This window comes from Cyrtonyx montezumae, unplaced genomic scaffold (assembly GCF_038088225.1).
Source record: "Cyrtonyx montezumae isolate F1298 unplaced genomic scaffold, pur_monq_1.0 scaffold_17, whole genome shotgun sequence".
Taxonomy (NCBI): domain Eukaryota; kingdom Metazoa; phylum Chordata; class Aves; order Galliformes; family Odontophoridae; genus Cyrtonyx; species Cyrtonyx montezumae.
This window is the reverse complement of record NW_027071903.1, coordinates 24400237-24425829: the sequence shown is the minus strand read 5'-3', so window position 1 is coordinate 24425829 and position 25593 is coordinate 24400237. Positions and strand designations below refer to the sequence as shown.

The window sequence follows — 25593 nt, the reverse complement described above, 5'->3', positions numbered from 1 at the left end:
CACATCTTTGACATGGAAGTGGATGTCATTTTTCAAACTGTCCCTCTGCTGCCATCTATTGCACAACAACAAAACAAAAGCATACTGATGGGAAGGTTCGACCTCTACTACCGTCCTACCAGAATTCACCTCTGAAGTTGTGGTTCAATATATTAAAATAGGATGCATTACTTTCTAGGCAGTCTTCACAGGTGAGATAGATCAAATAAAATCCAGTCTCCTGAAATCCACTTATTTATAAAAGGATATTTTTCTGTAACTTCAGCACTAAGTATTCTGAAGAATCATATAGAGTAATAGAGGAAAACAGACTTGGCAGATACCGCTCTTTCTTCATTTAGAAGATTTATGTCACACAGCCCAACTGCTGAATGTTGCTGACATTTTCAGACCTGCATTAGAAAACTTGTCAGAACATCTTATAATCAAGGATAGTAATTGAGAACAATGCAAGGAAAGCCTCTGAAATATTATACATAGCATAGGCTTACATAATAGGAAAAAAAAAAGACCAGTTATTCAATGGAAACAGTTATTCACTTCTCATCTCAAGTATTCTGCTGCAAACAAAATGCTCTGTACTCTGATAGAAGGGCCATTAAAATTCACATTTGTTTCTTGACTCCACCCAAGCTTTTTTAAAAATAAAAGGAAAATAACCTTGTAACTGGAATTAAATGTTCAGTAAATGTACTGAAAGGGACTGAACAGAGGAAATGACATGTTCAGGAGATATACAAGCAGTTTCTCTACTTCCACTTTGCCATGTAGAGCAAGAAAGAAAGTCCATTCTTCAGTGTCTAGAATTAAAGTCTCTCATGATACAGTTGTACTTTTCTGTCTAACTACACTGACCAAATCAATGAGTTTTCATTTGCACTGTTTGGGTATTAGTTTGTTTTTTATTTAATATCATAATTCATTCTTAAAAATAAAGCAAGAATGGGCAGCTATCAACTGTAAGAATTCTTTTAAGCAAATATAGCTAATATCTTGTGTGCCTTCACTGAATATCCATGAAGTATGCACTAGTACATATGTATCTCATATATGAATATATATCATTATTCTATCCATAAAAATGCTTTTAGCTTCCCTAAATTGAAGAAGTTTTTTTTTGTTTGTTTTGAGACATACTCATCCAAGCTACAGTACGTTTTGTATTTCAGGAAAGAATTCAAGTCTTTGCATGATTTGAGAAAAGTGGATGAGGAAGCTTGGTTAGCTATGCTCAGAGAAGAAGACACTGAGGGGTGTCTTCTATGCTTTCTGCACCTTCCTCAGGATGGGGAGTAGAGAGGAAGATGCTGATCTCTTCTATGACTGGTGATAGGATGGAGGAAAGGACTAAAGCTGCATCAGGGGAAGTCCAAACTGGATATTAGGAATAAGTTCTTTACTAAGAAAGTAGTCAGGCACTGGTTGATAGATCACTTTCCAACTTACTACACTATCATTTGTGTTGTTACACTTTCAACAATGACTTTCTGCAGAGATGCTTTTCTAGAGAAACATTCTCTTAACCAGAATTTATTTAATGTTGCACTGTGTATGCATAAATTTCCTTACTTCTGGCCAAAGATATCTTCTTTCTGTTCATTAGTATACAAGTTTAACTCATTCCTTACAAGGTCTCTCTTTTTCTAAGGATACCTCCTAGACATGAAAGGAAAGAGGGTAGACTAGAAATCAAGATCTCAGCCCACATGGTGTTTTTCTCAACTGTTAATGTTGAAGGTCAGACCATGACCTAAGAACAGAAGAGCTGAAGTCACTGGAGCCTTTTTCCAAATGCTAAAAGGTCCCTTTGGGGAGATATAAGGCTTTCAGTCCTCAATGAACTTCTAATAATGCAACAGAACACTTAATATTTGAGCCACAGTTTTGTAAGAGCGATTCTTCATAGTTTCACAATGAATGATGAAATTACGCGCAATAAAACAGTTTTACATCATTATTAGTAATATCAAATGACTATTCTAGTATCAGAAAAAGTAAAACAAGTAGGTTTTGTATGAGCAAACACTTTAAGTGTATTCACTCAGACATGCATCTGACAAGGTAAATCTTTTTAAAATAACTTGCTTACCAATACTACCATCATTTTTTTTACTAGTATTTAACAGCGATTTAATAAAAAATGACTTACTAGGCTTATCTATCAAGTAACACCTGTCACAGAACTTGTCCATTTGCCACTTTTGAAGATCAGTGTTTTATTATCAGTTACATGAACCCTGCCCACACAAACTGCAGAGATCAACCTGGTACCCTCTTCCTAATGAAACCATTTTACAGTTACTGTATCTTACTTCCACTAATGCAAGCAACTTAGATTTCTGACCAGGAACACAAGACCTAGAGGCAAAAATACATTAGCCAGGAGAAAGTGAATTAACGAACAGATTTCTAAGTTAATATTAATAGGCATTTTAGCTCCCAATAACACGATACTGTGCAGTATTTTTTTTTCCTGTACACATTGCGCTTCACAAAAACATTGCCAGCTGTAGTTATCGAGGAATGTAACACTGAATTCTGTATTAGTCAGGACCTTTGGGCTATACAGAGAGCATTGGAGGAAAAAAGAAAAAAAAAGTTGTGACTGCTATGATCTTGACCCTAGCTGCACTACAGCCTCTAGCATATGAAAAGTAACCACGGGATTTATAAGCTAGGCCATACTCATCCATTCAAATCTAGTTCTGACTGATGACCTGAGGGGGGAGAGAAGAGATGAAAAAAAAAAAAAAAAGGAAAATGAAAGATATCAAAAGAGACTGTAAATCACTAAGTTTTACAAGGACAAAAGGGCTGGAGAATTGTAATTATGGTTGCTTCTACAATTACCTAGGCACAAACATACAGTTAGTAACTAAGTTTACTTTGATATAGTTCTGAGAGTTTCATTAAAACTGTCAAGATTATATCCTTACAGGCACTAAATGAAATTTAAATCTTAGTTTTCTTAACAGTTTAATCAATTTGTTCTAGGGTGAGTAAAGTTGCCGGAAATATTAAACGAGGGTCATCTTATAAAAAGAAACCCACCATGTATTCTGCAACTCATTTAACTCTGACAGAGTTTATCGCAGACTTGGAAGACTTCTTGTTGGCACCCCTCTGTAGAAATGTTAGACCACAGGTATCTAAAAGTTAACTTTGAACAGCGTTTGATGATGTTTCAGTCTCTTTGTCACTGTGAACTAAGTTTGGTCTATAAACACCATTTCATAACGTCTCCATGCTTTAAAACGGTCTCATAACAGAATGTAACACTGCTGTGAGTGTTAATGTCCTTTTCCCACAGAAAGGACAACTTTAGTTGAAAGAATTATGTAGTATCAGTACTTTCTCAAACAAAAGACAACTATGCAGACTTCATCCCAAATTAGCAGCATATAGACTCACATTTCTTCATTAAGCAGAAAACAATGTTTCACTTTCGACTATAAAAAAAATTAATCATCATAATGCTAAAGTTACAGAAATAGAAAAGAACAGCAAAGAAAATATCAACACTGAGGCAGTTTGCACATATATGGTGCAAGAGACTTGAAAAACATTACAGCTTTTTAAATTACATAATTATTATATAATTATTCTTTAAAGGCAGAAGTTGGAATCAGACAGTCAGTGTTACTACAGGACTGGAAGATGGCAAAGATATTCTAAGCACTCAGATACTAGGATAACCAACATGGAAAGATACCTGAAATACCTGAAAAAGTTTTAAATAGAAAAGGACTGAAGAGTACTTTGATAAATGGGGAGAGAATAACACGTTGAAAACGTAGGTAAAACAATACCTCACAGATTTATTTTGTGATTGTTTGCAAAAGTTCAGAGGGTACATAAAAAACTAAAAGCTGAAGGAATTTATGCAATTATATTTGCATAAACAATCTTAAGCTTCAAATACCTGAAGACTAACTAAAGGTAATTTGAAAAATTTTTTTCCTTCAAACACACATCTTAGTTATATGAATAACTACATTGATTTTAATAATCTGTTTTTCCTCTTCCATAACAGTTCATTTTAATTTAGAAGGTGAGGGTCATTTGCTTCTCTATTTTTAATAAAGTTACCCTGCATATTATAAATGGTACAGAATATTAAACAAGTAAAAAACAACAGATTTATAAACAGTTTCTGATGTAAAATTAGTCATGAAAAAAAAAAACCGTCAAGCAATACCTCATGAACTGTATTTCCCTTCAGAGTGTATTTCAAGCAACTACAGTAAAATCACCGTTGTCATTAGCAGAAACAGACTAATTCTATAACTACTCTGATAAAAGAACAAAAAGACTGTTTTAACCATATTGTTCTATTTTAAACTCAGTTAAACAATAAATTAGAGCAAGACTTGGAAGGCAGAATAAAATATAATACATTACTAGAGTTTACATTCTGTAAGAATGATTAATAAAATGACATTAAACTCAAACCTAAAACCTACCTTTGGTAAAAGAGGACTGCTAAGTCAAAACAAAGATCCCTCTTTAAGTTTACCCTCTATTTCCTTGCTCTCAGTGCATATTAGATATGAAAGTGGCTCCATCGACAGGTTTCCACAAATGATTTTTGAAACCAAGAAGGAAAACAGTGATCCTGTTGTTACATCTTATGCTGATTATCTTTTTAAAAAGATCTCAAATATATCAATTGCTCAGAAAAACACAAACACAATATAGATTACAGCTAATTTCCTTATTGAAGTGGATTTCAAGTGGTGGCTATTGGAAGAAATATTCTATACTTTAATTAGAACCAAATTTGTTATTGATTTTTATATTCATCTTCCAGCACACAAGTTTGGAACATACCCTGTGCACATGCTATATTAATATTCCATATGTATTATTAGATCAATATTTATTGTCATGGAAAATATTCTACTTTAATGCAAAGTTACTATATCCATATATTAAAATGTAGGCAAAATATGTTTGCCTACACAAATACTATTTCATAACATCTATTTCATTTTCCATATCACTAATCACATGCACATTCATCAGCAACATTTAAACTTACAATAATTTCACTTTGCTCAGTAAATCAAAGGACTATGGATGAGATTCAGTTCATCTTATTGTAATAGCAGCAGCAAGCAATTTGCTTTCCTTTCAACCCCCTTCTTTCTGCCCCTCTTGTAGTCAGCAGAGAAAAAGATAAGCCCTATTACTTACTCCTTCTTCCTTCTATACATTAAAGACACAGATTAAACTAGTAGCTTATATTTATAAACATAAATGAAGGTCCCTAGTTAAGGTGAATTCCACTTGAAGTTACCTACACTCTAGGCATTTGGTGCCTATTTGGAATTATAAGCAGCCCATCGTACTCAGAGATAATTTATCATCTACTAGGTAAGATAAGATCTTTGTCAGGCTAACCAAGAGATGTTTACAGTTTGCACACAGAAATACTGGGTTATTCTGTATGACAGTGTCTTTCCCACCCCATAAAAGAAACAAAAGTACACTTGCTAAAAAGCATCTTAAACTTAACTTCAGAATAGTTTTTGAAAAAAGTTGTCAGCCATTCTCATCGAAATTTGAAAGATAATAGAAAGGCTTTCATTTGCTTAAGGATTTGTCCTTGTAATTATCTGATAGGACAGTTTGAAGCTAAAATGGTATAGCTGAACAACAGTCATAGGTACTAAATGCCCCTGAACTTTTGTGAAGTCATTAGGCAAATTCAACAGAACTACTGCTGACTCTACAGCAGTGTAAATACTGAAATATTCATAGAAATTCCTTAAGTCACATTCCCAAATTATAAACAGACTGGCTGTTTTCCCAGTTATCCATTATCTCCGGTACAATAACAGTGTTCAGAATTTTTTAAACTGCAAACAGTGATGTATGAGCCTGACACAAAAATTGGGTCTTCCACTGACTTTCATTTAGAAGTAAAGCCTCAGTGATGAAACTAACTGCACAGTCAGAAGCGAAAAAACAAACAAGCCACTTTTTGACTACAGAAACTACTAAAACTATCTCGTGTTCAAATCCATGATGGAATTTAAGCACAAGGCTCTGGCTGAGAGTGTTCTCTAACTTTCAGGGGACTTACAGGTAAGTGAATCAGCAAGTAGTACTTGCAAGTCTGTCTGTTCAAATACCGACGGATGAAAACCGTAGCAAAAAGCTTTACTTCTGCTGAGCTTTGTTTGATACATCAGTCTCATACATTTAAACAATGCTCTGTCTCCCTGTGTGACAATGAAGTATCTACACAGCTCTTGATCTAGGTCAGGCCAATTTCAAGGATCAATGCTACAACCTCTCACGTTCTCCTGTAATAAAGATTTAATTTACATTAAAGCAAGTACAGTATATCCTGGTGGGCTTAGATCACATTTTTCAGCTACAAGTGCAGAAGTAAAATACAAAAGATAAAGTTGCTACAGGCTAATGCAGCAAATAACTGCATCCCTTATGCTCCAGACATTCCTTAAATGTAGTGATGATTGCAGCCCTCATTACAGCCTGATGCCAATGGCAACAAGATACAGAAACACCAATTCAATGTACTTTTAATCATTTTGACCCTTTTGGAATATGTAACATATATGAGCATCCATTTTACTTCCTGTCAGATGAGCAGCATTTTCATGACTAAGGAGAGACAGCTCAATGCACACTGTTGTTTATACTCCTGGTACCATCACAATCCTATGCTACTAGATCTCCTTGATTTTCAAAGAATTTACTTCCCTTTTGTATGGCATTAATTAATTGCACTAGAATAAAACTGCAACTGAGATACAATCACCTCTCTTGCACTATCTTAACCTCTTGGGCTGCTTTAGTCATTTATTGGCAATAGAAAGGATTAGTTCTTTCATTGTTGAGTGCAGAAATTTATATTTTTACTTGCTTCTCCACAGAATTTTACAGAATTTAGCCATGTTGCTAAGCATACACAGCAGCAGTATTGAATTCACTCCACAATATTTATTGTCTATAAATCTAGAATAGATATTAGTGTATTTTTACCAAGAACAAGCCTGGTCGCACCAAACCACAGGGACAAAAGGATACGAGTATCCCCACTGCCAGGAATTAATTCAAAGCACTAAACTAAGTATCATTTAATAACACTCCTTAGGACTGATGCAACAGAAGGTTACACTGTTCCACCCTATCCCTCTGCATATACTTCAATACGGAACAAGTCTTAGGAAACATAGGCCTTGATATCAACTAGTGAGCTTCTTCAGTTACTTTATGCCTCTAGAAGTTAGCTTTGCTGCAAATTCAACTGGAATGCAACTTTTTGCACCATGAATTATTAAATCTGTCATTACCAGAGTTGTCCAGACTTAAGGTTTTTTGTTTGTTTGTTTGGTTGGGTTTTCTTTGCTTGTTTTGGTTTGAATTTTTAAGAAGGAAATAAGTGTTTTATTAACATACATCAGGGACATAATTCTCTTAGAATCCCACATGCCCTTTGATGAGACTTGTAAGACCAATATTGCAGAGGCTTCCTGTCTTGTCCATTTTTTAAATGTAGTGATTGAGTTCTGATAAAAAATAACTGATGCTAAACAAGTGTAAACAATAGCAATGGTAAGAACAGATTAATAAGGAAACACAGAAAAAGTTCTGTGGTTCTTTGTCACATTTGCCAAATTCTACTAAAGTTTCAAATGCATCTAATTCTTCTGTGAAAGTTAAATGACCTTTAGGGACCTCTCAGACTCAACAGCCTACTCACATGATTTTCAGAAGTGTCCTTCTTAGATGTGAATTAAATAAAACATTCTAAATTTCACAATTTCCCCCACCTAAATTAAACACTGTTTTCAGCATGAATTTTAGAAGAGGAAAAAAATGTAGATGTAACAGTTAGAGGCTGGTAGCATCTTCAAACAGTCATCTCTATAAAAAATGTATTTATTAATTACTTCTGCGCTCAGTTCATGGCAATACCAGCTAATCATTCAGTCATCAGAATCTGAACAAATTTCTATATTGTTCAATTCACTGATAAAATACAATTGCTTACCTATTGCTCGTTATACAGAAATTTAACCTTGCTAATTACAATATTTTCATATTTCTGCTTTGGTAACCTGTAACCAGGTTACATTTGTATGAGCTGACATAACGGACAAACAAAAATTAACAAAAGTGAACAAATAACCTGTTTATTACCTGTTTCAATTTCCCAAACATAAACTGAATCGTCTTCACACCAAACAATTAGTAGATCTTCATTGGGGTCAAATTTTATCTTCTTCACAGGGAACAGATGCTTTCTGGCATGTAAGAGACACACTTTCTTCTGAAGGTTTAGAATCGCTACTGAGTGATCACTGCACACGCAGCACACTATGCTATGATATTTCAACTGCAAAACAGATCAAAAACTGCATCATCATCCAAGTAGGTACCACAATTATATAGATTCCAGAAAAATTGCTTAAGAGCCTTACAAGCATTAAGACCTTGAACTAGCACTTTATGATGTATTTAAACATACCATTTCATAAGATTTGTCAGATTCAAATACAATTTTACAATCATGATATGAAAAATGATGAATAGACTATTAAGGACTTCAATTAAATATATCACTGTTTTAATATTTTTCTGTACCACTGAAATTACAAGTTAACAAGAAATCATCCCCCCAAACTTAAAAGCAAGTTTCAAACAAAACAATTAAGTGATTAATGACTGTAAAAAATTAAGTGCAGCAGGACTGAAGTATGTGTGTTTGAGGCATTTTTTATTATATTTTTACTTACTTCACAATTTTCTGGAGATCTCAATAGCTGTATCACTGGTCCAGATTGCAGAGTAAATTGGTGCAAGATTTCTTCGTTAAATATATCCCAACAAATCACAGTAGAATCCTGGCCCCCTGACAACAGCCAGCTGGGATCAAACCTTACTGAATTACCATGTGGATAAAGTAAACATGTAACTCTGCTACTATGACCATTCAAAACTTTATGAGGTAGATTACCTGAAACAACACAGTAAGTTATTTCTCTTCTTTAAAAATAGAAGTGCCATATTTGACAAATACATTTGATAAAACATCAGGAGATTCAGAGACTAAATACATCTAAATTTTTATTCAAACTGTTTTAAGCAAGGAATATTCTTACATAAGATCAAACAATTTTGGAAACATTCTTTCTAAAAGAGAAAACAAAGGCATACATCCTGACCTTCATCTACCAGGAAGTATCTTTTTTTATTTCTGAAGTGAAATTATCTTTGAGAGGGAAAATGACAAAGATGACTGTTGCTTCTATGATATCCCACAACTCTAATTCCAGTTGATTCCAATCCCCACATCCATCATAGGACTAGCAGTGCAAAGTGCTCTGCTAGTGATTTGATATGTCACCTACAGGGAGGCTGGAAAGACCATCGTAATCTATTTTCCTCATCCAGACCCTGAGCCTCACCTCCACTTTCATGGAATGCTTAAAGGGATGATGGAAGGGAAGGTTAGAAGTATGAAGTTTTCTATGCTTCATTCACATAGTTAAGCAAAATTGTTAAAACTTACCTTTCAAAGACACATCTTCTAAAAGTCTTGCTCTTGCAGTTTCTAAACCTAATGTTATTAATATTTCCCCATTTTCACATCCACACACAAGCTTATCCAGACTGGGTATGTACACAGAGGAAGTCACAACTGCATTTTCAATTCCATCTTTAGACCCACAAAGATGATCTATAATGCTCTCTGCCACTGAATGGGCTTTATTAAAATTATCCTGAAGAGTCAGTGTTGTTGTAATTGGGATTTCTAGAGGGTGGGAAGAAAAAGGCAGGAACATTATTTGTTTGAATTCAAAACAAAACCAAAACATATTTTTCACCTCACAACCACTTCTCTTAGTCTTAATTTGGAGTTACCACTTGCACTCCTACAGGTTACATCATCTCACTAGAAGTCTTTATTTTAAATATACCTGCCTATGAACAGCTGTAAGTAGGATCAGCTGAGCAAATTTTCATTACATTTGATAAAGGTGTGTTTGTGAGCAGCTTGAAACAAAACAGAACATTTGTTTATTGTTACATTAAAAAAAGGTGTCAATTCTTCTTTGTTAGTGTCTTGCTCCTAACTACAGGGAATCATCACACAGTGGATGGATAAACATCATTGTTTACTATTAAAATATTTTCATAAATTTTCATGATTTACAGACATAAATAAAGAGATTGCATAGAATTGCCAAACCTTTCGGTGAACCATCAAATGTTGATGCAGGAACATCAGGAACATGCCACAGAGTGATTCTTCCTGAAGCCTCTCCAGAAAAAAGAATCTTATAGAAAGGCTCCTTCCTTTCATTCATGAAGCCCATGACAAAAGGAAAACTCTGCCAAAAATAACAATACATCAACATTCTGATGTGGAAGAGGTGATAAAATAACACAAAAATTGATTTCAAATTCCAAGTTTGAGATCATAAGCTATAGAAATATCAAAGAAGAATGAACACTGAGCTGCAACAAAGCTTTGCTTCCAGGTTGGTCTGCCTTGTTCAAGCCCCTCAAACATCTCTGCTTGCCAATATCCTTGTCTGAGCCTACATACCAATTGAAAAATGATACTGGGAGAGCTCCCTTGGTTTATGATCTCAAAATTGAGAATCGGTATTATCAGATGTGTAGATAATATAGCAGTATGTTTACAAAATCCATTTTTTAAAACTATGGTATGTTTACCTCAGAGAAATATTATATGGCTATTTTTTTTTTTTTTTACTATCTTGTGAGTACTAGATATAACAAAGACAATGTTATAATAATGCATTAGTTACACCTAGACTATGTGACAATCTAGGGATGACTTGTCCTGAAAGATTATTAATGGTTTAATAAGCTCCCCTCACAAATATAAAATAATTAAAAACACAGGTGAGGAAAAACTTCAGATAGATCTAAACTGGAGGAATACACTCTTCAAGAGGATAAGAAAATAAGAATCTCAAGGTGTATTTTCTTTAAGACATTTTAGCTTAGAGCAGGAGCGTTCTTTGGAAATCAGTGCTGCTTGTTTGTGCTTTGGAGTTATCCTGGAGTACCACATCAGGATTCCATCTGGGTGAAATTAAACTGTAAAATTTGTCCAGGAGCACAGATACTGCATTTCAGATACAAAGGTGCATAATTGAGTCTCATAACTAGAGAAAATTTGGGAAGCTAGGAAAAAAGACACTTGCCAAAAACAAACCAGAAAAAAATGTATGCTCAGTAGCATGAATTTAAAGGTCATCAGCACAGTTTTCCTCTAAACAGAACCTTTAATTAATAGTGTCAATACAGGTTGACTGTTTGCTCCTTGAAGATTTTTTTAATAACATCCCCATAGACAGGATATGTTTTATTTACAACATAAAAGTTTGGGAGTAAATTTCACAATAAGCAATTCTATTGTTATGTAACTCAGAGGTCATCATCTAAAGGGAGACGAAAACAGACTGTCACCCAGGCACTTGTGCTCCATAAAACAAATCCACTACAAAAAATATTAAATATTTGAGTAAAAATAATAGAAAAGGGCAGCAGACCTATTAAAAATGCATATATCTGGGGGAAAAAAAATAAATAGGAGCTTCCTGTCATCCCCATAACATCCTAGCATTTGCTAAACCATGTGTTTTGGCTATTTTTTTCCCCTCGTGATATCTGACCTTTTGGCATCCTTCAGCAGTTACCCCATCTTATTTTAGATTAGAAGCATTTCTGGGAAAACTGGTTTGTTCTATTGCCCTTCATCTGAAAGCTGAATCTGTCAGGCTTCAGTAGTGCATGCAACAAAAAACACTTTCTAGGAGTCTCTAGTTGTCAACAAAAACAAAAGCTAGCTAGAAAAAGCCTATATTCTTGACAGTGTTTCTGGTCAGGAACAAGTAAAAAATAGGTTCCTATCACAGGTCTTCATAAACTGACTAAAAACCTGTTTACCTTCATGCACCATGAGTACACATTGTAAGAGTTAGCTGAGTGACTATGACTCTGTAAGGTTTCATATAAGAGCATTCTGCATAAAAGATCAAAATGCTTCATTTAGGCTAGGCATAGATGGAAACAACCTTTTTTTTTTCTTACATTGAAACATGCATGCATTTCTTAATAGAACAAGAATGAGAAAAAAAATTGTTTACATTTTACTTTGTTTTTTGTTTTATTTCTTTAACAGATGTGAAAGTTAAAGGTTCTAAAGCTATTTTAGACTGCTTCTAACTTAAAGAAAACCTCTCCATTTTTATTAAAAATCAGGGAACATTTTTAACTGACAATGCAAGATTTCTGTGAAAAAATTAAATAAGCCAGAATTAAAGACAATGCTATGAGCATCTCCAACTTTACAAGTAAACATGTTCATAAGAAGAATGTCTTACTTGCAGTTGCAGACAAAAAACACACTTGCAACGCTAAAATCTTTTTCTAATTTTGGTTGTTACAAACATATAGTGAAGCAGCTTTAAAATCTCACTGAAAGCCTTTATGAATTTACCTTATTTTCCTTCACATCAGTAAAGCAGAGTAAATGAGGATAAACAGTTTCTTTCAGCACCTTCCCATCTGCAGGATATATGCTTTTGGAAAGTCCACTGCATAATTTAGAAAGAAAAGATTTAGAAAGCTTTTTTTGTTGTTGTTTTTGGTTTTTTTTTTTTAAAGAAAGGAGAACAGCAACATCTAAGATCCACAAGTTAAATTAAAAGTTACCAAGCAATTACAAGCGACTTTGTGAAATCACAGCACCAGCTGCCCAAGTTCTACATGGCTAATCTTATTCCTGTGTCCCCTGCTGGGTCAAACAAAGACTGAGGGCTGTCAAATTCAGGGTAAATCTTTGAGTGCCAAAGTGTTTTTGTTCTGGTTTTTGATCACTTGCGACATGCAGAGATTTTCCATAATAAACCTCCCAAAGTTCATCTTGTACCTGAACTTTTTGTGTGAATTTCCCATCTGAGCCCACCTGTTTAGCAGCTGGTAGATGTAACTGTAACCATCTTCTGTCCAGATGATAAGTCTGTAAGCTGCTAGTACTTCTCCACCAGCAAAGCGCTGACCGCTCTTACAGAACTCAGTACACAGTAAGGAGAAATCACAATAATCATAGACCTAAGCCCAAAAAAACAGTAAAACAGAAACAAACAATATTAACACAATCATATTAGCTCAAGCTAGTTTTATGCAAAGGATCAATAAACAGAACATTAGCTTGGCTCCGTAGTTCGACCACCTCTTTTAAAGCCAAAGCAATACTTATCACATCAAACTAGCATAATGTCACAATCAAACTGTATACTAGAAAGATAAACTGGAAAAAAATAACATTAAGGGCTTCTGCTATATTAGAGGATTTTAGATAGTTTGTTTTCCTTTGCGTTCATTATCAATGTTTACTGGGCTGTTGAATTCTTATATAGAAGTAAAGAATTTAGTTCATAATATGACATTGAAGGTTGATAGATGCAGTTAATGCTTCTGTTTGTATTTCTTAAAAGAATCTGCTGATGTAATCACAGCAAATTTTAGCAGAACAGATTTTTCTTTGTTTGAAGAACAACAGAGATTTTTCTCCTTCACAAATTAATTGAAAGTGAAGAACATTTACTTGGGAGAATTCTTCTAGCTTTACTGTCTCTGAAGACTAGAAATAAAGTAGTGCCTTGTTACCTTTGGCCTTCCCATCTTAAACAAAAATATGACAACCTAAGATATGGCCTTTGTCCATGTTCTGGTAGTCCTGAAAGAGTTCTCTTAGCCACATTCTACAGCTTACTCCAACAGAATGAGGAAAAATTTCAGAATGAGAAATATTATGAATTATTCATACGGAGCACAGGACTTTCTTGATAATTTGCTCAATATGTTCATAGCTATAAAAGTGAGCAGTCTCACTAAGGATACACGTGAGTCTCTCCTATGGCACGTGCTACATAACCTTCTATTTAAGCATTAATATCATCTTTTCCTTTAGAGCTGTATGTTTTTAAAATGCTTAAAATGTCACTTGCATATATTCTGCTTTTTGAAGTTGTATAGATAAGTACACAAACACAAAGAAGTGTATTTTGTGAAAGGCATTGTAAAAATGTATAAACAGGATATTACACTATTTTTCCACACTGAACATGCCCATTCTGTACAAGAAAATTATCAGTGTTTTTATACACCTCTTTTTTAATAGAACAAGAGGAATCTCAAGAATACCCTACAAAATGTTAGACGAAGCTGACTCCAGCCTTCCACATATACAGCAGAGATACCTGAATGAGATATTAATACTAGTAGTCTAAAATCACGTTAAGAAAAATGTCACAATACCAACGTGTCTTTAAATGGACCACAGAGAGTGCTGTAACACACCCAATGCCCTAAAACAGGGATACTTAAAATAATGCCCTTTCTACCAAACCAAATTAATGTTAAACTTTTAGGGCAGGAACACTTAAATTCATAATAATAATAACCTCAGAAACACAGTTAAGATAACAGAAGGGAAGACAGCTCTCATCTGACAATTACAAAGCGCTAATTTTAACAGAAAAAGTATAGGAATTGATAGCATCAACTTTTCAGTGTTCTTGACAAAAATGAAACAAATGTAATGCTCAATAACGTACCTGCCAGCATTTGGAAGACACAACCAGAAGGAGCCTTTCTGTGTATGTGCAAAACCGTATTGCTCTACAGTTTATACAGTCCAGAGTCTTTGATTCTTTTTCACACACACTTTGCCTCTCCTTTGAGCAGAGAAGGAAAAAAGCCATCTGACTCAGTCCAGAAAGCTTAACTTTTACAACAGAAAGCAACTTTTGAGAAATCATTTTGCTAAATGTAAAGCAACATAAATTTCCTAATTAAAAGCAAGATAAAAAGAAAGTGCTCACAAGTACTGTATACATTCTGCATGGCTCAGCTCCTGATCTTTGATTGTACTGGAGTTATTTTAATTATGGATTAAACGAATGAGAAAATACATTTTCTACTTTGAGAGACACTGCCAGTATCACAACTTCTCTGAAAAGGGGTATTGTGGTTATGGAATCACTGCTCAGTAAGAAGGTAAACCATTCTCTCATATAATCTCATATTAATATCAATTCAATTCAACAATATTTATTAAAATACTGTTCATAAGCATCTGAAGAAACTTGATTTTTACTAACTCTATACTCCTCTCTTCACAAAAGGAAGTTCCAGACAGTAAAATAAAAGGATAGAAGAAGCACGTGTGATATGGTGCTAAGTGTTGATCAGTTTTTACAGACTCTAGAATTTCTACAGCATAACAGTGCTATTTTCCCCTAGGAATGTTAGAAGGAAGCCCCAAAACAGTGCAGAACAGTCAAAAATACATCAAGTGAACACTTGTACAATATCAAACTTGACAGACTGTCCTGAGGGGCCTGATCCTATCAATTAACAAGTTGTGCAGTGGCATGCTCTGCAGTTTGTCAAATAAGGAAGTAATGTGTTATGGATGCTCCAAAGAAGATTGATGATGTTTTGCCATTTCTGATGACAATTCCTAGTACAAAGCTATAATACTCTAGTCTTCTTGTGAAACTAGTTCTCAGAGATTGACTTGAACCCAGAACACCGTATTCCAAGTTTAGCATCTCTGCAAGTCAAATGACCACTGCTGAGAATACCGACACAAATTTTAACAGAATCAGGCAGGCTGAAGCTGGAAAAATTGAGCACTTGACACAGCAGGAGTATTTTCTAAGTGAAGACAGTATTATGAAAAATATTCAAAACGATCTATAGAATCATTCTGAAAAAAGTTACAAGGATGAAGAGGGAGTACAAAGTATCCGTTTTCAAGGGCTTTAAGTCTAAGGAAAGATATGAACGCTACGATGTCAAGGCAAGAGCTGTCTGATATCCCAACTGCTTTTAAATAGCAATAGGAGGATGAGTCTTCAGAATTTTGTGGAATCTTAACAAGGACTCTAGCATCTTCAAAGACAGACAAAATTAATCAATCTGGATTAAAGCATATTCATAAAATTCTCACACAATCATATTCTGCTTCAGTGTATCTTCACTTGATGTTATTATTACATTTATGTTATTGTTACAATTGTCATTTCACAAACTGACTTGTATGCTCGTCAAAGATGAAGATAGATCCCATGCTTTAAGAACTCCAGTTACAGACACAGCAACCAATGAGTCTTCTGTGAAAAGAAAACAGCGAGAAATTCAGTTTGAAACAGAGTCCAAACAATGTCTAACAAAAAGAAAAACCTTTGCACAGATGGTGGTGCTCAATATAGCACTAAATCCGATGGATTCTACAAGATAATGTCCATAATTTCCCTGATACTGCCAAATTAATTTGTACTCATTTCCAAAAACAAACTGCCTACAGCTTTAGAGGTCTTTTTTTTTCTTTTTATGAAACAAAGAATGAAACTTGACCAACATCATGGCTATTACAAACACACTTTCAGGTAGTAACAATGAAACAATGTCTTATACATAAGTGCTCTGTGGAATATTATTAAATATTTGTTAATCTAGTAAGATCTCAGTAATTATACAGAAATAACTTGTTAAATGAATTGGTCTATATTAATATATCTATACTGCATACCTTGAATTCTTGCAGAGTGAACAATACACATGCAATTGATCCAATCAGAAGACTGAGAGGACAAAGTGTGTAGAACATCCAAAGTCTTAGCATCAATAATAACAACATCTTGATATTCTCCAAAACAAAGAAGCCAGCCTTCACCTGTCATTCGGAACGAGCAATGGTAATACTGTGCAAGTGGAGAGAAGAGGGTCAGTATAAAAAGCTCAGGAGATACGGATGCATATCATTCACATAAAGCATACCACAGTTAGAAATATATTCAACACTCTGAATTAATAAAAATACATAATGAACTCCACACTTGAAACATTAAACAATTTTGGTAGAATTGCAAGTGTTCCACATACATTTGTAACAATTCAATATATGTTTACATTTTAGAGAAAGGGACTTAACGCTGAAAACGTCTGTGTGCTCTGCGTAGCAACAAAGGTTTTTTGAAAGCACTGAAGATGTTAATTTTCATTATAAACTGCTGAACAGCTTCATAGTGATTTCTGAGAACTCATCTCCTCCAAACATCTGATAAAGCTTCACTTATCAAGACTGAGGATAAGTCAAGTAAAAATGCAGAGATTCGTATTGAATTTCCAATTACTCTCCAGGAAGAACTTCTACTCCACAAGATATTTTCAGTATGATACTAATTGCCCTCCTGTTCAAGAAATACATTATTTCTCAAAGATTAAATAAAGAAAGGAAGGAGCACATAGCAAAGGACTTGACAAAAGATGGCAGGGGTGCAGAGTGACTAAATATTTTCCGGGTGTTTTTACATGTTCGAGGATATTTTTCTGTACTTCCTGTTTGCATTAGATAGTTCTCAAAGTATCAGTTAACTAATTCAAGTCTAAAAATAAACAATCCATAAATAACTGGGAGTAAGTATTGTCACAGAAATGAACAATCAGATGGATAAATGCTTAGAAATAGGAAGAATTTATAGCTGTTACTCAACCATACCAGACTATTTGTATAATCTGTCAGTCCTGTAAGTTCCCATAAATAGTTAGGAGTTGACTTTGGTGTTAAATTTATTTGCAATTTCGAAGTATGCTTTGCACTGCTTGACATCTGCCATTTATAGTAGAACAATGTATGCTGAACAAAAGGGACGTACTAAGCCAGACAATGTCAACTAAAATAACGTTTTTAAATGATGACACTATTGGAAACAGTACACACTTCAACTCCCAGACAACTACTGTATGAAATGATGCTTTTTGAAGTTCTGTCACAAAGGAAAAAAAAGAGAAAAAAAATGTCAAAAACACTCAAAAAATTATAGTCAAACAAAACCCAAGAACACAAAACAATTACTAGTACTTGAAGTCTGTATTTTAAGAATTTAAGAATTTCACGTTTCATGCTCCTGCTACAGTATTTTCTTAGGAAAGTTTTCTTCTCTGGTGTTCACATTTTCCATTAACCATTTTCCCAAAGTTATGGATGAAAGATCATTATCTAGTCACAATTAGACTACTGTTAATAGAAAAGTAAAACTGTCCTTAAAGAATTTGTTTCTCCAACTCAAAGAGAAGAATTAAGCTTCAGCCTCTGACATTCACAGAAGCACACAAATTATTAGATAATCAGTGAGGCAACTTCTGTCTTCTCTGCAGAACATCTCAATAACTTTTAAAATCTAATAAAGCAACTTACAACACAGATAAAAACATAATTCAAACACATAATTGAGCATTAATGTTATGTGTACTTTGACATTAAAAGCATACATGCTTTCTATCATGTATACATAAATATTAATTAGAAAAATGGTTTACACTTTTTAATGTATGTATACATGTACATATGTGAGTAAATGCATAGATTATTAAGAAGCTAATCATCTATAGTTTCTATTTTTTAATTTTGTCATAGTTTAAGAATCACATGAAAACTCAGTGAAGTCTGAGACTCCCATCATTTGGGGACTTAATTCCACTGTAGACTTCTTCACTGAAGAAAAGCATCATTTTAATTAACCTATGAGCCCTGAGTTCTTTTACTAGTACAAGAAGGTTTTACTAGTAAAAGAATCTCTGAATCAAATCCATACACGTTGGGCTCTAAATCCTGTATTTTAAACACCTTCATATTCGTATCTAAGTATTTATTGTACTTTACACAGTTAAGCCAGATACTTGAAATGATTTCAAGATTTAAAGAAGTTTGGCCTGTGGAAAAAAAATAATCAGTAATCTGTTCCTGATTTCTGCAATGACTGAAAGTGCATTTTTGGTAGTGGGGCAGATCTGTCTTATAGGTGAGTCATTAAAGGATTTTTTAAACCCATCTGAAAGGTTTTGATAAGATCTTCAGCAAACTCGCTCACTATGTTTGCCTAGATTGCTTGTACTTCAGAAATAGATGATCCAGAAGTCAGAATTAAACTTGAAGTTTAGATGTTATTTCAACAAAGAGCAAGAATAAAGATTACAAGACAGTTTTACTTGACACTACATCTTTAAAATACATAAATGGGATTGCATTCTAGACACTTGTGGCTTAACAAGGATCAGTTTGATTGGATTAGGGAACAGTGAGTGCAATAATTTTCTATGAATTATGTTTAGAACTGTATTTAGAACTATATATTTCTAAAAAAAGAACAACTTAATAAAGAAAAACTCCTCTTGTAATGAACAGAGATATTTCATGAAAAGTTTCTATACTTACATAGATTGCTGTGTGCCTATAAGGAAGCTTTGTGTTCTCAACACACAGTCCACTAGTGACATTCCAAACACACATCTCCCTGCCAAAGATAACTTCATATTATTCTCTGTCATTTTCACTCAATTGGATAGAATAATTTTGTGCCAGCAAGTTTTTCTTTAGTGCTGTATTTAAGTGCAGTCTGGTCATTTATGTGGCTTTTTTTGTTACAGATTACTGGGTAAGAAAACGCTGTGATCATTAGCAGGGCATGACATACAGTATCTGTTTCTTTTTGTTTTGGTAATTACACCCTGCTACCTTGCAGCAAACCTGACTTTAAGGCCAACTCTGGTCTACAACAAATTGTAGGTATACTGCCATTATAGCTCGTCAAAGTGTCACTATAACTATCATTTGTTGGAACGACATCCTCCTGAAAATGATTCATTTCACTGAACTTAAAACCACACGTTTTGAAAAACATAATGCATCTTCTGCTGCAGGCTTCAGTTCTTGAGAATGGACACTTTTTGTTAAGAAGAAACAGTGCCACCATGAGGCTGCTCCTGAAGTCTCTTGACAACCTGAAATGTCAGTTCTACTTAACAACGCTTAAGAGCTCTGTTTTAAAAGTCTCATTAGCTAGTTTTCCTCATTGAGATATTAGTCAAAGTACTATTGAACTAGAGCACAACAGAAAAACCACAAATTTAAATGTTGTAAATGAATTTTTACATGACATGCAGTCATAGCTCAGCAGTTAAATAATAATCTATGCTTCAAATTTTAAATAATTATATCCACAATTCTTCAGATTATATCCAAAGGCATTCTTAATAAGTGGACTTGTAAACATTTGAGGGAAATATATTAATATATCAAAAATACTTAGTGATTTGGATTTTAATCCACTCATTATACTCCTGCAGATGTGAAAAAAAGAAGTTAATCTGTAGTATGTCAAAGTTCATAGAATAAAAATAATAATTTTTAGTCTACAGTAATCATTTCATGGGAGTGAATTACTTCTTTTTTATATCAGAATACATGGAAATAATCACTTCAATGAAATACACACAAGCACACACAAATTAGACCAGAATATAGCTTCAGCTTCTGTACATTGCGCTTAATTTACTTATAAAAAAGGAAGAAGTGGTGCATCACACTGCTGATAACATCATCCTTCAGCACATGCAACAAGCAGACACAGTACATGAGTGAAAACTTAAATTACAAGAATTCCATGTTAAAAGTACCAACAGTGACTGATAGCCATTCATCTGGGATAAAGCAGTTATAGAAATATACAAGGGATTCTGAAGAGGGATTTAGGGTGAAGAGAAGAAAGGAAGTATCTCCTGCACAATTTCCTCTATGCCCAATGCAAGGAGATAGAGGCTTGAAAATGACAGAGAACTGAAGAACTCATAGGCCAAAAAATAGTTTGATTAATTCCATGTCTCCTGAAGATGAGTTTTCTTATTTGTACCTCTCAACTTCGTATCATATTCTTCTGGGGATAAGTGATATGTGTTCTGCCTTTACACAGTACAGAATTTAAGCAAGCAATAGTTTGGCAGTTTGGAAAGGGAGTATTTAAAGCATTCAGAAGATTGTTTAGTCTATAATATTCGTTCCAATCAAGCCCAATATGGCAGAATCTTCAGAATGTGAATCTGTCTGCATGCATCACATCTGTAGCAAAAACCTCGTTTGTCTCTTATCAGATTTCGTAGCAGTTTTCTTGGGGAATAATGTCTTTTCTCCCAGTATGATCTGGAAATGGTATTGTACTAATAAAACTTCAGAATTAAGAAAAAAGATAGGTTCATTTCTGAACCCTCAAGCAGAATTGTCAGAGACCAAATAAAACCTAGTTCTGTAGTCCTCCCACCTTTTTTTCTGATGAATCTTTAAAGCTTAGACTGCCCCACTGAGCAGACAGAGGTAAACAGTTTGGTTAAAAAGCCTGAACCACATTGCTCAGTTAGCCTCTTGTAACCTAAAGTTTGAAAGAATTAGAGATCCTAGTAGCTTGATGGAAAGGATAAACAAGCTTCACAGTGAGAAAGTTGTACCCTTAAGGCAACAAAAGTAGCATGAAGACAGCAACTGACAAGTGTTCATCAGGGGAAGAGGTTTTAACAGAGCTGCCTTTTTAATTGGAAAAGGTGAACCTAAGATGAGAGGGAAATATCATTAAGTATCAAGACAAAGTCTTTTCAGAAAAGTAATTAAGGAAGTAGAAAACTAGCTCTGTTTTCAAAAGCTGAAATTCTCAACAGGCATGCTTCAGATTCCAGCACAAAGGATTATAAAATATTCAAGCAACAAAAAGTCTCAAAAGGTACCCTAGCAGGACTGCAGAAATTAGTTTGACTTGAAGTAGCACGCAAAATCTCAGCAAGCATACAAAAAATTCTGAAAGATAAGGAAGCTCAGGGGTCATACTCCAAAACAGCTGATGTGATTTAAGTAAAGACAAAGAGCATCTACACCTTTTATTCAGGAGGAGTTTTTTTCTGTGCTTCCAGATGTGATCACTGAGCAAGCACAAACTACAAGTACATTTGCTTCTTTTCTGATTATTTCTTGATATAAAAAATGTCACCATGATATTAAAATTCTGAGCCTCCCAATCCAGCCCCCATAGTCTCTTATCTTCCATTTCAATGGAGCCTAGCAGACTCTCTGAATAACTCATTCTCCTGAATGCTAAATGGATACCTGAATTTGCCAAACTCTTCCATAACCCCAGAGATGAATTCTCAGTTAGCCTATTGTATATGACAAATAGTCATTATCATAATTGCTATTCTTTTTATATAATAGAGAAGTGGATCAAAATCTTTCTGCCAAATTCAGAATTTGATCTAAATTTGATATACATTCCATGATTTGAGAAATGAATTGAATATTCAGTTACCTACCCATTTTCAGTAGCACTTACTACGTATGGCTGCTTCTCAAACTCTCTTGCTTTTGCCAAACAAGTTACAGAATCAGAATGGCCAAAGAGAATTTCTTTAGATGAAATCTAGAAGAATAATACAATGGTTTAACTTAGACAAAGCATTTTCTGTATAAACTACCAAGATCTAAAAGCTAGCGAGTCCTACTTATAATCATTATCAGTAATTGACAATGTGCTCTTTATTCTTACATTCTTCAGCTGTGCTTCTGAGATACACAAACATGTGCATGGATTGTGTAAGTTTGCATGCTGCCAATAGGAAGCACAGTCTTTAATCACTGTAGTCTAGAAACTGCTCTTTCTGAAGGATTTATGGATTATCAAATGTTACAGAACAGGCAAAGTACAGAGTATGTCTGGCCTTCACTATGCTGGAAAAGAAGTGGCAGAGTGAAGCAGGGAATCGATACAGCAAAGCTCTTAAGCATATATTTAATACTATGTGTTTAAGTAATACCTCTGATTAGGATGAACTTCATCACGTGCAAAGACCACCTTAATGGGGAAAACATAGCAGCACAAAAGCATAAAGTGTCAAGATACATTTAAATGCAAATGATACAGTGAAATTCAAGAATAGAACCATCAGTAAGAACAACAAAAATTTGGAATCGCTTTGACTTCATTCAATTTTCAGAAAAAAAGGCATGAAATGAAAAGCATGTGATTTGTCAGTAGTTTTGCTGTTTAGCTCTATCACAACTGCAATTTTAATCCAGAAATAACAAGCCATGCCCAAGAACCGTATTAGAGAAAAACAGAATTAACATGTAAGAACTGCAGTAGCCTCGCATGCTTACTTGCTGCAATTACAGCACAATCTCAAAATAATCCATTAGTCAGCAATCACCAATGAAAATTTTTCTGAAGTCTGCAAATATCTGGCTACTCATATGGGTATGAGTACATACTATTAACACTTACAACTTTGCTTCATAAGTTTCCTATAATAAAACCCACAGTATGTTTAATAACTAATTCAAATGCATCAATCTAGATTATAAAAGACTGCTGATCATATAAGGTAAAATGCCAATTCATTCATTTGGTAGAAACAAACCTTTAATTCTGGTGAAAGATCCCAGAGACATATTTGTCCCTCTTGACTTCCTGTAACAATAGTCTGCTGGTCATCTGTTATCATAATGGCAGTGATGCTGTGAGAGGGAGCGATTTTCCCCCACACTGCCACTGCTGGTATTGATATCCTCATAGCTTACACCTGAAATCAGAAATGAGTCAAGATGATTGCAAACCATACAGAATGTAAAAGAAATAACTAAAATAAACAAGCACCAAATAAGATATAAAGAAAACTCCACAACAAGAGAAAAACATACACAACACACTCAAGAGGAAACAAAAACAAACAAACAAACAAGCAATTCAATGTTTGAAGAGGGGAGCCACAGAAAAGCTGATGAAGTGATGAAGTTCATGGGGGTTGGCAGGTGAACATGAGTATCATAAAGAGTTTCTGATTCCTCAGAAGGCAAAGGAAGATGAACATAGTGGGATCTGGAAGGAGAGAATGGATTGAGGGTGGGGGGTGGTTAGGAGAGCAACATCTAGATGCAGAAGATGCCCAAGAGGAAGATGTGGGGCAGAGATGTAGTCGGGAAATGAGTAGTTTAACAAAACAGGTCAATCACATCTCATCTCAAAGATTTATTTATCCTACTAGGACAAATATTCAGGGAACCTAGTAAACAAAAGACATGGACAAGCAATGTTTAGCGGTGTCTTTTCATGAAGTACTTCTACAACAAGATGCCACTGCCTATACGAGCCCAACTGCAAACTACTCCCATATGTAAAAGCTGCCTCAAGATTCCCCAGTTAAGTGGAGTACCAATACTCCACCCTATGATGCTCTTTCATCTTTCTAGAAAACCTATACAGATGCTTCAGGACTATCTGTTTACCTCCACTGCCTTTCAGTTTGTTAGAAAATAATACCAGAAAATAGTCGCTATGTGCTTCTAGCTCTTATAAGGAATGGAGAAGGGTGTGAAGTGAACTTGCACCAATCAAGCAACTCCCCTGAAATCTAAAATTCTCTTCAGCTTTTATGAAGGAAATTTTGACTCCCACTAGCCCAAGGAAAATGGAAAAATGGCTGAAAGAGTCTCAACAATGTAAAAAAAAAAATTATACATCACATACTGATATGAGATCAAGAGCTCAGCCACTGAGGAAAAGGACTGAAATGGCTGATATGGCAGTCTATCAGAGCAGGACATCCTACCATACAATATCAGCCAGAACATTAAAAGCAGGAGAAAACTCAGAAATTACAAGATCATGAATTTATTAGACTAAATCACACATAGGATACTTTCAAATCTCACCATGGGTATACATCAAAATATTGAGAGAAGACATTGAGAGAAATCATTCTAAAGCTTAGATCAAACTCATTTTTATAAATTTCTGGTCATGTTAACTATTATGTTTACTGAGTAAGAGTTAAATCTCTTTCTCTTCTGCTTAGTGCCCTTAAAAGGAAGGTGTTTTATCCAAAATCTAAACACATATTTTTAGATATTGGCTAGATGAAGTTTTCATAATCCTCACAAAAGGGTGGATTCCCAGTTAACAATTGAATGATGCATTTTAAAGACCTAGGTTAATTTTCTCCTGCATATCATGTAGCCATTTATACTTGTGCCATGGGAACATTTACTTATTGTAAATCACTAAACAGCAGCAAATTAAATTCATTGCAATTCATATTCATTGCACTTCATCATATTCAGTGCAATTCATATTCATTGCACTAAATATGAATGTAAGTCAGATTTCCCTGCATGAGAAATACAGAATCAAGACCAGTATTCTTAGTATGCCTACTACTGAGCAACTGATTTGTAGTAGAACTAACTGCAAATTGAAAATTAAGATCCCTAGAAATTGCTGTTACAGAAGAGGATGCTCTAAAAGTAACGCCTCGCATTTTATTACGCTGGCCCACAACATCAGAGGCAGATACTGGTGGTACGGCTGTACAGGCTGAACCTTCCCAAAATATTCTATTACATTTTGTTGCCATATGACAGACGGCAGCAGAGGGACAATCTGATGGAACAGCATCTGACATTGAAGTACAGATGAAGCTAAGGGGCAGGGCTGAATTTTTCCACACAAAAGAAATAGCATCTGCTGACATTCATCAATGCTTGCAGAATGCTGATGGAGACCAACAAGTGGGTGTGAGCACAGTGAGGCAATAGGTGGTGCATTTCAGCAGCAGTGACGGGGACACAAAAAGCGAGCAGTGTTTCAAATAGCGATAAACAGCTGTCATAGCACAAAATGAAGAGCATTTTGA

General features: G+C 34.7%; 1 protein-coding gene across 1 annotated transcript in view; it reads right to left on the bottom strand.

Moving 5' to 3' along the window:
- Positions 1-23475, bottom strand: part of WDR72 (WD repeat domain 72) — a 94492-nt gene extending 71017 nt beyond the window's left edge. Inside the window, exons 1-12 of the mRNA XM_065734307.1 lie at positions 23323-23475; positions 22219-22325; positions 19304-19382; positions 16619-16790; positions 16123-16199; positions 14637-14756; positions 12983-13128; positions 12515-12611; positions 10229-10370; positions 9548-9790; positions 8772-8992; positions 8176-8371 (exon numbers count right to left, since the gene is read on the bottom strand). Coding sequence (XP_065590379.1) covers positions 8176-8371; positions 8772-8992; positions 9548-9790; positions 10229-10370; positions 12515-12611; positions 12983-13128; positions 14637-14756; positions 16123-16199; positions 16619-16790; positions 19304-19382; positions 22219-22325; positions 23323-23475 — 1753 coding nt within the window. The remainder of the gene's footprint in view (positions 1-8175; positions 8372-8771; positions 8993-9547; positions 9791-10228; positions 10371-12514; positions 12612-12982; positions 13129-14636; positions 14757-16122; positions 16200-16618; positions 16791-19303; positions 19383-22218; positions 22326-23322) is intronic.
- Positions 23476-25593: the final 2118 nt, after the last annotated feature.